This window comes from Molossus molossus, unplaced genomic scaffold (genome assembly GCF_014108415.1).
Source record: "Molossus molossus isolate mMolMol1 unplaced genomic scaffold, mMolMol1.p scaffold_m16_p_7, whole genome shotgun sequence".
Taxonomy (NCBI): domain Eukaryota; kingdom Metazoa; phylum Chordata; class Mammalia; order Chiroptera; family Molossidae; genus Molossus; species Molossus molossus.
The window spans coordinates 11,263,477-11,276,184 of NW_023425401.1; the positions used below are offsets into that span (position 1 = coordinate 11,263,477).

The 12,708-nt window shown below is 46.1% G+C and overlaps 1 protein-coding gene across 2 annotated transcripts in view; it reads left to right on the top strand.

Annotated features, from left to right (window-relative positions):
- The window catches only part of SCRN1 (secernin 1), a 53,923-nt gene that overhangs the window by 19,960 nt on the left and 21,255 nt on the right, over positions 1-12,708 (top strand). For both annotated transcript variants that reach the window (XM_036247446.1, XM_036247445.1), the window contains one exon: positions 10,166-10,347. In XM_036247446.1, coding sequence (XP_036103339.1) covers positions 10,166-10,347 — 182 coding nt within the window. The remainder of the gene's footprint in view (positions 1-10,165; positions 10,348-12,708) is intronic.

Consider the following 12,708-nt stretch of genomic DNA (forward strand, 5'->3'; position numbering starts at 1 on the left):
CACAACCTGGGCACGTGCCCTGACCAGGAATCGAACCAGCAACCTCTTGATGCATAGGTTGATACGCAACCACTGAGCCACACCAGCCGGGCTACAATCATTTTCTTGTCTGACTGGCTTAGAGCTGGGATTCAGTGTCGATCGTGGTGGAGAGAGTGGGTGTCTGTGCCTTTGTGTCTAAAGCTTCCCCACTAAGTCAGAGGCTGGCTTTCGGACTGAGATTTATATAGTTTTACCATGTTAGAAAGTATACATCATTCCTATTTCGAGTGCTTTAAAAATCCCTAAGGAACAGGTGTTATTTTCTTAAAGGTCTTTTCAGTGGCTTAGTAGCCCCTCAGATTTGGACTGTCGTGGTGTCACAGTGCTTGTGTTCAAGTCGCCCTTGTGCTACTTAGCAATGGCCCTGGGGCGCAAAGGCAGTGATGCTGGCGGTTTGGAAGTTCCAGAGGGGAGCCGTAACGCGCTTCCTTTAAGTGAGAAGGCAAACGCTCTCAACTTTATAAGGCACCTTACATGTCACAAGCAGAAGAAGGGTGAGGACAGTACAATAAGGTATTTTGAGAGAGACAGGCCACAGTCACACAACTTTTATTACAGTATATTATTTTAATAGTTATATATATATTACCATTGGTTATTGTTGTTCATCTCTTACTGTGCCCAATTTATCAATTGAACTTTCTCATCGGTATGTATGCATAGGAACAAACAGTACATATAGGGTTTGGTCCTGTTAGGCATCCACTGGGGGTCTTGGAACGTGTCCCCTACAGATAAGAGGGGGACTACTGTATAAATATGTCTGAAATAAACAATTTAGAAAAAAATGTTTTCTTTTTTGGAGGGATAGGCTAAATATATTCATATTTTAGTCTCGTGGTTACAGTCATTTTAGGAAATAGATTCTTCTCACTCGTTAGTCCATGGTGTATTATCACCAAAAAACACTGTAGGTTGAATTTGTCTCCTTGCGTAAATAAGTGTGGTTTGATACACCCCAGAATTAGTGTTTCAGGCAGCTCTGACCTCTTTCCTGAGTCACACACCTGTGTCTTGAGCTCCGTTATCCATTTCCACATCCATGTTCTGCAGGTGAAATAACCTCATGTGTCCAAAATCACATTCATTTTCCCATCTCATTTGCTCCATTTCCTCAAATAGCTCCGTTGTTTGCGACATAGTTTAATTCAGAAAGGGAGGAAAAGTTGACCCTTGTTTTCCCACCCATCCCTCTGCACAGGGACAGCTGTCACTGAGTCCTGCTGCTTCCTGTCCTGTGTCCCCATCTCTTCCCCCTGCCCCCGTCTTATTCAGACCCACCCCATCTCCCTTGTATAATCTGCTCATTGATGCCCCGTCTCGTTGTCCTGGAGTTTTATTCCTGCAAGGTCACCAGAAATGTCCCCCCCCCACGGCTCTGTCGCTGCTTTGTTTAAAAGTGCCGGGTCGTGTTTATATGATGAGAGTCCAGGCTGATTGGTGTGCCATTCAGAACTTTCCCGACTGGCACCCTGCTCACTTTTTCTTTCTTTTCTCTCTTTTAAATTAACACTTACTTTTTAGAGCAGTTTTAGCTTTACAGAAGAATAAGCAGAAAGTACAGAGTTCTTATATATAACCCCTCACCACCCCCTCCCGCCTCCCAGTTTCTCTTATTAGGAACATCGTGCTCTATATGGAACATTTGTTATAACTGATGAGCCAGTATTGACACCTTCCATAGTTTGCACTTGGGTTCACTCTTGGGGTGTACATCCTGTGGATTTGGACACATGTATAATGACACATGTCCACCATTAATCACACTACCAGAGAGAATCGTTTCCCTGCCCCCAAAATCCTCTGTTTGCCTGCTCATCCTCCCTCCCCGCGCCCTACCCCTGCTGACCACTGGTCTTTTACGATCTCCATAGTTTTGCCTGTTCCGGAACGTCGTCTGGTTGGAATCATATAGTATGTAGCCTTTTCAGACTGTCATCTTTCACTTGGTATATGCGTTTAAAAGTCTTCTGTGTATTTTCCAGACTTTTAAATGCATTTTTTCCCCCTAGTACTGAATAATATTCTGTGCTTGGATGTACCAGTTATTTTTATTGACCTGTTGAAGGACATCTTGGTTGGGTCCAAGTTTTGGCAGTTATAAATGAAGTGCCAGAAACATTAGTGTGCAGGATATTTTTTTTTGGTGGAGATAAATTTTTAACTCACTTGGTTAAAAATACTTTTTAATGTAACTTTACATTTTGAATAGGTAATATATTGATGTGGTACAAAGATTAAGTGATACAGAAAGATTTACAGCGAGAAGTCTTCCTCCCCCTTAACCCAGTCTTCTCAGATTCCCATGGTACGTAACTTTCTGTCCATTTCTTGGACATAAATATGAATAGTTAGCCTTTTCTTTTATTTTTTCATGAGAGGAGCACACTATTCTGAAACTTGTTTTTTAAATATATAATTTTAAACTTACAGAAAAGGTCTACGATTTTTTTTGTTTAATAATATTTTCTGAAGAGTTTTAAAAAATATATCTATACAAGGAAATTATAATTTTTCTTAGAGCTGGTAGTAGTGCACCGTGGAGATACTCCACAGTTTATTTAATCAGTCCTCTGTTGCTGGACACCTGGACTGCTGGCTAGTCTGGAAAGTATAGCCACGAAGGACATTGCACAGAAGTCATTCAGTACACGAGCAGACACAGCGGTGGATACACTTCCACACGGGACAGCAGGGTCACAGGGTGACGTTTTTGTAGTAATTGACCTCCATATGTGCTGTACAATTTTCTGCTTGCTTTTCTATCATCTTAAATTTCCTCTCATATCCTCTCACAGTTTATACCATCAGCCCCAGCAACACCGAGCTGCTCAGCATTTCTTGAACAAACAACACATTTGTATTCTGTGTGCTTTTCCTTATTCTGTCCTTTGCTGAGAAGGTTCTTCCTTTCCTCCCCTGTCATCTATCTGGTAGACCAAGAGCCCCTCGTCCTTCCAGCCTGCCAACTTTCTGTGGACAGGTAGCACTTTATGCCATTATACATCAGTTGAAATTTACAGTCATCTGAATCTGGGCCATGAGTTCTGGCCCAGGAGGCAGGGTCCTGGGTTCCAGTGTTGCCTTCTCCATTTACTGCATCTTGGGTCTTTGAGGCCCAGTGTCCTTATTTGTCAGATGGAGATCCTAACACCCACCGTGACAGGTTTTTTGTATGAAGAATGTGAGCTGATACGTAAGAACATTATGTAAACTGTAAGGAGAACACTGTGCAGAGATGTGTGTTCTTTTCTTTTTTCTTTTTTTAAAGAACTGACGAGTGTTGATAGATTCTGTGATCCTGGGTCTCGGTTCCCAGACTCCGCTCTTCAGCACATGGTCCTGAATCTGTTTTGCAGACTTAGGCTCATGCCTTTCATTCCCTTGCAGTTACACCTGTCACTTCTTTCAAGTACAGAATGATGGGTTCTTTTCCATATTTGGGCCTATGAGCCACAATACGTATCATGTTACTTTCATAACAGCCCTCACTAGCATATAGAAATTATTTTTTCTACTGTGAAGAGTGAGAACTTCCCACAAAAACCTATCTGTTTCTCAGCCATTTCGCGACATTTTAAATATGCATATTCTGTGGTTTTCCTAGAAATATTATACTTGAGCATTGAGATACCAGAAACTCATTTTCCGAGAATAACCATGTACAGAAAGTCATCCTGAGCAGTCATCCACTCACCCACCCCTCCCAGATGATCCATCCTTCCAGGTGGCCTTCCTTCCAATTTGTCCACCTCCTCACCCTGCACCCTCCCCTCAGTCTGTCCACCTGTCTGTCCATCCATCTATCATCTAGTGCGTGTCAGGTTCGCTTTGCTGGGGACTGAAAGGATAAGAGATCAGGTCCTGTTTCTAAAATTTTATGGAATGTTTCTGTGCAGCTGCGCAGTTGGCAGATTGGAGCATTTTATTTTATGTTCTTTAGTCTTTCTCCTGTAGATTTTGTTTTTGTAACAACTCCTCTTTGGGTTGCAGAGTAGGATGGATAAATATAGCTATTTGTGAAAGCCCCTCGGTCCTCTCTGAGGATGCGGTGCCACCATGCATCCCAGACTCATCCCCACCTCACCTCAAGCCCTGCTCTCCCTCCGGGGAGGGGCGGTGAGGGCAGACGAGCCATTTCCTGGATTATGATGTGTATGTGTGTGTGTGTGTGTGTGTGTGCACACGTGCGTGCGCGCGCGTGTGTGTGTGTGTGTGTGTGTGTGTACCCAAGGATAGGTATGGCTTTATTCTTATATGGTTGAACCTTCTATTTAGGAAAAAATGAATCCGGCATCAGAATACTGGTGCAGAAAAATAATGGATTTTAATTACAGTGCACATTATTTATACTTGGTGCCCAAGAAAATAATTATACCACAATTAGCGGAGGCTGAATATTTTAAAATTGAATTTATTGGGGTAGCATTGGCTAGATAGCATGATATAAGTTTCAGGTGTACAGCTTTACAACAAGTCATCTGTATATTGCATCGTGTGCTCACCACCCAAAGTCAAGTCTCCTGTCGGCGTATAGTTGACACTTGCACCCTCTTCGTCCCCCAGCCCTTCCCCTCGGTAGCACCACACTGAGGTACCCAGGTCAGGCGCCGCACACAGCGTTGTTTGAAAGAGTCTCTTGCTACAAATCTCACCTCCATCATTTCTGTCCTTGAAAATTTTCATGGTTTCCTTTTTTGGGGAAGTTTGTTCTAATTTATTTCTGTTTTCCGCTACGTGAAGTTCTGTGTGGGGTCAGTATCCCCAGTGAGGTCACGCAACTTTGGCAATTCAGGGAAGGTTTTTGGTAGGTCTGTTCCCTTTTCTTCCCCAATGAAAATATTTGCAAGAAGAATAGAAAATTACCGATTAGTGATAGCTGGTCGCATTGTGAGTGTAATCATTCTGGTGGTGGCTTTATTTATAGTGGGCGGGGTATGCGTGTGTGGGGGGAGCTGGACTTTAATTCTGAAGATTGTTTCCTACAGTGGGAAGCACAGGTTACTCTGGAATCAGAGAGCTGAGCAAGACTCCGTGGCCGCTGGGCAGGTTGTGTCCTGCTCCTGTCTGTTTCGTTTGGTTGGTTTTCGTCTCTTCTTTCCCAGGGGCAGAAGCAGCGCCCCAGCCCCATGGGAGAGTGGCTTTGGGGGGCCTTCCTTCCATCACGTCCCCTTTCCGAAGCCCGGGTCTGACTCCAGGCCTTTCCACTGCCCATCCTCAAAGCCCTTACAGCTTTAGGGAATTAAAAGCAGTTCTTCGAAAATGTACTTGGCATCTTCTTTTGTCTTTATTTAGACTCTACCTGAATCTTCAGGGCACATTTTCAAAACCAGTCAAGGAGCAGGCAAGACACAGGGGGAAACTATTTCAAAAACCCCAATCAGCCTTGGTTGGTTTGGCTCAGCAGTTGGAGTGTCGGCCCACCGACCAAAGAGTCGCGCGTTTGATTCTGGCCAAGGGCACGTACCTCGGTTTCGGTTCGGTCCCCGGTCTTGGATGGGGGTCGTGAGGGAGGCAGCCAGCTGGTGTCTCTCTCACATTGATATTTCTCTCTCTCTCTCCCCCTCTCTCTGAAGATAAATAGAAAAATATCCTCAGCTGAGGATTAAAACAACAACAAGAAACCCAACCAACCAAACAAAACCTCTTAATGATAATGAGCAATGATGCTTTAGAGTTGCACATTTTCTGAAACTAAAAATATTTCTCTAACGCATCCCATTTTCCCTGCCTTTTCTTTTCCTCCCCGAAGAAGCCTGGCTGACTCAGCTGGTGTCACGGGTGCTCGTGGTGGCTCCGGGGCTGTGCTCGCCATCCGAGTGCAGGGGGAGGGGCACAATGGCTGCGTCTCATGAATTGAAACGTCCATTGTGTGTCTCTATCCCTCCTTTCACTGGGTGACATCCAGAAACAGTGTGTGTCGGAATGTGCAGGGGGCAGGCGACAGCATGAAGCTAATTTTGCTTTTTCATTTTTGAGACAATCACACACAATAATAGAGGACTTGCTCTGCAGAAGAATTGTCTTTTGTCCTTGTCTCTAGGGCCTTGTCAAGGCTCATCTTTTCATCCTCCGACCGGGCATGTGTCCCCAGGGCCACCTGACAGAGGGGCGAGCTCAGTTCAGGAAATACCTTTAAACCAGCGATCAGGCAGTTCTGACGTTGGGGAGTCTGCCTCTCCACGCTCCCCATTCCGGGCACCCCCCTATTGCTGTGTGGCCTTGGCCCCCAGAAGTCACACCAGCTGACAGATCTGTTTCGTTAAAGGCTCATTAGGAGTGGATGTGGGGCCGCCAGGCCGTCGCTCATCACTTCCGTAGCTTCATAACCAAAGCTGCTGTCAGAACCATCCCGGTAAAAATTGATCTTGGTTTTTTTTTAATCCTCACCCGAGGACATTTTTTTCCATTTCTTGTTCAGATAGAGTGAGAGGGAGAGAGAGAGAGAGAGAAACATCGACATGAAAGGGACACATCTAGTGGTTGCCACCCATATGACCCAACCAGGGCTGGGGGAGGCAACCCAGGTACGTGCCCTTAGCAGGAACCAAACCGGGGTCTCTCTGGACCGCAGGCCGATGCTCTAACTGCTGAGCAAAACCAGGCAGGGCTGATCTTATTTTTTAATTCTCACCTGAGGATATTTTTCCATCTATCTTCAAATAGAGTGAGTGGGAGGGAGGGAGAGAGGGAGAGAGACATCGAAGTGAAAGAGACACATCAATTGGTTGCCTCTGCATGTCCCCGACCAAGGCCAGGGATGAACCGCAACCGAGGTATACACCCTTGACCAGGATCAAGACTGGAATCGAACCCGCAACTCTTTGGTCCCTGAGCTGATGCTCTAACTGCTGAGCCACCAGCCAAGGCTAATGACTGACCTTTTAACTGGTGTTTTCTTTTTCTTTTCTAATCGGAATTTGACTAGGACTTTCAACTGGGAGAACAAAATTGTTTTTTCCTCATGGAAAGATTTCAGGTGCTTTGTTTGGATTTGCCCCCTGGTGAGACCTCTGCTACCTCAAATCCCGCTTACTCTCTGCCTCGTTAATAACGTTAATAACGTGGTAGACCCAAGGCCAGAGAAACGACCGCCTGCCGCGTCCACGTTCTGTGGCCGCCTTCACAAAGTTTAGCTAATTACAATGTGTGCAAATGTTCCTTATTTTGAGGTTTGCTCCCAAGGTGGGGTTTCAAATAACCCGTCTATGCGAGACAAGAGTGTCTGCCCTCCCATTCCCTCCCAGACCTGGGGGTAGTCAGTCAGATTTCAAACACGACAGCACGTGAGCAATTTGCAGCCACCGAAGGGCTTCTGTGGTTCATGACAAAGATACCCTAGGGGCAGATGTTCTGGGCTCACTAAGGTTTGGGTGCACACCCCCCATCTCCCACCCCCCTGCTCTGGAGCATGTGAGGGGGACCTGGGGCCTCGGCTCTCCGCCCAGTGCTTAGGAGAGACTGATTTGGCCCATATGGCTGTTTGGGGATCTCCCTCCTTCCTCCTCACTCTGAGTTTGGCCTGAAAAGTGTCAAGTTGGCTGCATATATTTTGAGCTCCCACAAAGACCATCTGGTCTTTCCGATTCAGTTTTCAATATTTTTCTCAGTCATTACTTCCTGAGCTCTTGCACTGTGACCCAGTGACATCATAATAGTTCTCCTCAGTGGTACAGTGGGGAGCTTCCCTGCACCATGAATACACCTTTGACATCCCCCATCTGTGTCTCCTCGGGCTCTAACCTCTGTCTGGAATACCTTGATGTCCAGTCCTTTTTTTTCAAGATCAACTCAAATGTCACCCACTTGATAAAGCCTCTGACCACTTGGATGTGTTCCTTCTTTCCTTTGAATCTCTCACCTTTGCTACTCATTCGTTCATTCACTGTTTCATTCATCCATTCAAAGAAAGGGTTATCGATGCCTAGTATGTACCAGACTTGGGATATATCACTGAACTGAACGGCAGAGACATCTCCCTGTCCTCGCGGAGGTAGCATGCACAAACAGCACGTGCAACACATAAGCCAATCAGATGGTGTTTCGGAAGGAGATAAGCGGAATGGAACGTGGAAAAGAAAAAGCGGAGCAGGATTCGGTTGACAGTGCAAGGGGGAGGTGGGGGTGGGACGCGGTGACACTTACCCAAGCTGGCCTGGTGGTCAGAGCCCTCTGCACCTGCACCTCCTCCTTCTTCCCCAGCCACAAGGGTGGGGCTGGGACATCTCACTGATGTATCTGCCAGCAGCACCTGGCCCCAAGTGCCTGGTGTGTGGTTGGTACTCTGTACATAATTGGTGAAATGCAAATGAATGTGTAAAAATGAATTCGAGGGCAAATAAGGAAACCCATTTCCTATTTCACTGTTTATCCTGCCCGTGAAAAATTATGTTAAATCTCTGCTTAAGAATCTGAGATTCCTTCCCTGCTTATTCTTTTCAAGACAGAATCTGTCTCTGGAGCTCAGTGTGCACAGGGATTTGGGAGGTGTTGGTCAACACCTGAACTACTTTGTACATAAAAGAGAGCAATTTTCAGATAAACTTCAGTTTCGTGTTGACGAGCACAGACCATAGTTTAACTGTTTACTGCTTTGGCCAGGTTTTCCTCTGAAAGAATCATTTGTTAAAGTAAATAATTTTTGGCAACCAAATAAGGGGAAGCATTTTAAGAGTATATTTTAGTATCAGTTTGCCATGAAACACTCCAGGTTGTCTTGACAACCTCCAGAATTAATCAGCTTTCAGTTTACAAATATTTGTTAAGTGAAGTAACATTGTCCCAGGGCACAGCGATGTCTGCCACGGATTGCCAAGATGCAGATGACACGTGACCAGTGAGTGTGCACTTCAGCTGTTACCTGTGGTGTAGAGATTATGGAAAATCAATGCAGAAGAACTTCCTGGGCTGCATTCAGCAAAAAATGAGTCAAAAAAAAAAAAAGATCGAAGGCCGGAGTTGATCCAATGCTTTCAGCTTCCGCATTTAAAATGTAAATGGCTGCTGGAGAGCTAACTCGCTCTGTGTAATTTAGAGCTCTTAGGTCCATACCGCATCTCCCACACAGAGTGTGTGCCGTAGACTGAAAGGACGTCAGTCAGGAGGCGCCTTCTGGGGAACCCGGGTTAGTTATCCGGCGGAGGTCTCCCACGGGCCCGAAGGAGGGAGGGAAAGGAGGAGCCGGCAGGTGAGGTTCTGAGTCACCCCACCCCAGTCCCACACCTGCTCATCCAGTTGCCTCTCAGCACACTGTGACCAGGGTTACTGTCTCCATGCGTCCATGTAAGAGTTGTATGAAGGAGGGGTTCTGAGGCCAGAGGTACGTAGAAAGAAGTAGTTTGATCCAGACTGGCTGATTCGTTTTCCAGGTGAAGTGGAGAAGGTAAGACACACAACTCTACGTGGCGTGCACTGCAGTTCTGACAGCAGGGAGAAACTGACCTCTTTCCTTCTGTGTCCACCTCATGGGCTCAGTGTGGGCATCGAATGGGACGGACAGGGACACGCAGTATATAAGAGAGTCTGCATTGAATGCATTAGTCAAATGTAAGGGTTATCATTTTCTCTTTTCTGCCACTAGAGCAATCACGTAGGTTGTCAAACTGTGTTCCTGGGATCATTAGGGATCATTGCAGGAGGCTTAGGGATCTCCCGTCTTCAGTCAAAGCATCTTCCCTTTCATCTGTTTTCTGTGTCAGGCTTCTAGGTAAAGTTTCTTTTACAGGTAGGGCTCTATACCATTCACATTGTTTGAAAACATCTGATAGAGAAGAATTGTTGCAAGTGAGAATAAATAGTGATGTTCGTTTGAAATGCTGGTGCGCATCTGTGTCTGTTGAAATGGCTGGCCACAGACTATTCCGAGTGGCTGAATTCTGGTTCAGGAAGATGACTGCCATACATGTGAGCATCATGGACAGGTGGGCTGGAACCAAAGATGAAAAACTGAGTGACTGAAAGTCACAGAGGAGACCTGTGAGCTGCACTGGGACTTGGGATGTCTTTGAAGTCTGGGGTTCTCAAGGCTACTTATTTATTTACTTATTTATTTTGGTCTATGTGTAACTGATGTGGTAAGCACCTGACAGGCAATGGCCCTTTCTCTCCTGTCTTGTTTTTTTAGTGTACTTACATTTCAATTGACCAAGTTCCTAAGACTCATGCCATTGTGCTAAGCAGACCTGCCTGGCTTTGGGGGGCAGAAATGGGAGCCAATGAGCATGGCGTGTGCATAGCCAACGAAGCCGTCAACACCAGGGAACCGGCCGCCGAGACGGAAGCCTTGCTGGGGATGGATCTGGTCAGGTACTGTCTCTCTGAAACACTGCCCAGGACGGGTGGGCGATGGGGGCAGATTTATCTCCCTCCAAACCTCCTACTTTGAAACACCATCCTCCCAAAGAAGACGTGTGCCAGGAACTTTGATAGAACCTTTGAGGTGATGGAACAAAGAGAATAGATTGCAGCAGAATGTTATTCAGCAATAAAAATAACCAGGTACCGATACGTGTTACGGCATGATGAATCTCAGAAGCATTATGCTGAGTCAGAGAAGCTAGACACAAACGGTCACATACTGTGTGCTTCCTCGCCTATGAAATACCCAGAATAGGCAAATTCATGGAAACAGAAAGATCATTCATTGCTCGGGGAGCAGGAGCGATCCCCATGATGTGGGGCCTCTCTGGGGTGTTGAAAATGTTCCAAACTTAGCTTGTGGAGATAGTTGCACAACTTTGTGAATACACTGAAAACCACTAACCTGTATATTCTAAAGGGGCGAAGTTTAGGGTATTCGGAATCTGTTTAAAATACATAAAAGGAAAAGGATACAGATAAAATACACAACACACAAAGGGAGCGAGAACAGAGATCGTTTCCCTCCTTTCTCCTCCGTTCCTCAGTTGTCTTTGCTTCCTGTGCTGCTCCTCCAACCACCATGTGACAGGAGGGATGGCAGGCCAGGACTCCGCTTGTTCATGAGCACCGGGGCCGCGTGCCCGGCACGGAGTTGGTCATCGATGGCTGAGTCTGGAATGGCTGGCTCAGGAGAGGGTGGGCTGGAGCCGGACATTCTGGGACGGTTCTGTTTTCCGAGATGGTGAAAGAGCAGAGTCGTGGACGCAGTTGAGAGGAGACAGGGCTGCGAGCCGGGGCCTTGGTTTTCTGTGTAGATTCACCAAGTTGCATCACCTCTCTGGGCCAGTTTCCTCATTTGTCCAATGTGTGACCTTGGATTGGATGACCTCAAGCTTACATCCCGTAAAAGGGATAGTGACTTCCCCATTCTGTAGGCTTTGTAGGGGGAACTGTACGCTTACACAGCCCTGTGTGGCCCATAGCTTTTGCCAACTGATGGACAGGTCTGTTAGGGACCCCCTTTTGGTAGCGTATTACCTTCAGACCTTCCTGAAGGTCCTCACCGTCTTCACTATTCCTGGTTCTTACAAACTCAGCAGGTCCCCTGGGCTGCAAGGAGGAAAATGCCTCATATTTGTAATCATTTTTCTCTTGATTAACAGAATGAAATCTATAGAATAACAACACGCATTGCACTTACGTTTTGACAGCTGTCCCTATGTTTTTACCACCATACTTAATAGGGATCCTGAAAATGAAGAGTATGCCCCATTTATGCGTCAGGTATAACCTTGCGTTCTGAGCTATTATATTTGTGGTATGGGGTTCACAGCATTGGCAACAATCACCATTTTAACAGTTGATTCCTCAGGGACAATGGAAGAGAATTTGTTTTTTTTTCTTCCAAGCTTCTGAGGTAACTTTTTAAGATTATCGACCTCTGACAGCAAGGACTTCCTGAGTATCTCCTTGTGTTGGACTCTGTAGGCACATGAAGAAGCTTCAAAGCTTCAAAGAGATTTTAGTCTGGCAGCAGGATAGACAAAGCATAGAGCAGCGCGGGATTTTAGGAGGATTTAAGCTAACAGTAGGAGAGCTGAGTCTCCAGGCAATCAGATTTGTAGCCACGGGAATGGCACGGAATGCAGGGTCCACCCTCAGCAAATCCTGCGGGCTGCAGGGACGAGCACAGACTGCACATCGTGAACGCTTTGAGAAGGGTCCACAGGCTGAGGGGTGGACAGAGATCAGTCCCCAGGTGCCACACCCTGTTCCCCCAAATCAGTGCAACACTTGAACTCCACTTACTTCTTTCCTGCTTTCCGCCCTCTGGCTGAAGGCCGGGACTGTTTCCATGTCCAAGAGGTCAGGAGTCCAGAGGGACCTTGACGACTGCCTGATTGTGGGGAAATGGAAGATCACAGTTGACCCTGAACGACATGGGTTGAATTGTGTGGGTCCACTTATATGTGGATTATTTTTTCCAATCAGTACTGTACATGTATTTTTCTTACGATTTTCTTAATAACAATTTTCTTTTCTCTAGTTTGCTTTATCAGAACACAGCATACAACATATATAACATAAAATGTGGGGCAATCGATTTTATGTTATTGGTAAGGCTTCTGGTCAACAGTTGGCTATTAGTTGTTAAGCTTTTTAGGAGCCAAAAGTTACATGTGGATGTTTGACTGTGCGGACATTAGTGCCCCTAAGCCCTGCATTGCTCAAGGGTCAACTGTATCTGCCCCACATCCCTGTAAGAACACGTCCCCGTAAGGGAAGGGGTAGCGACTATATTCCTGA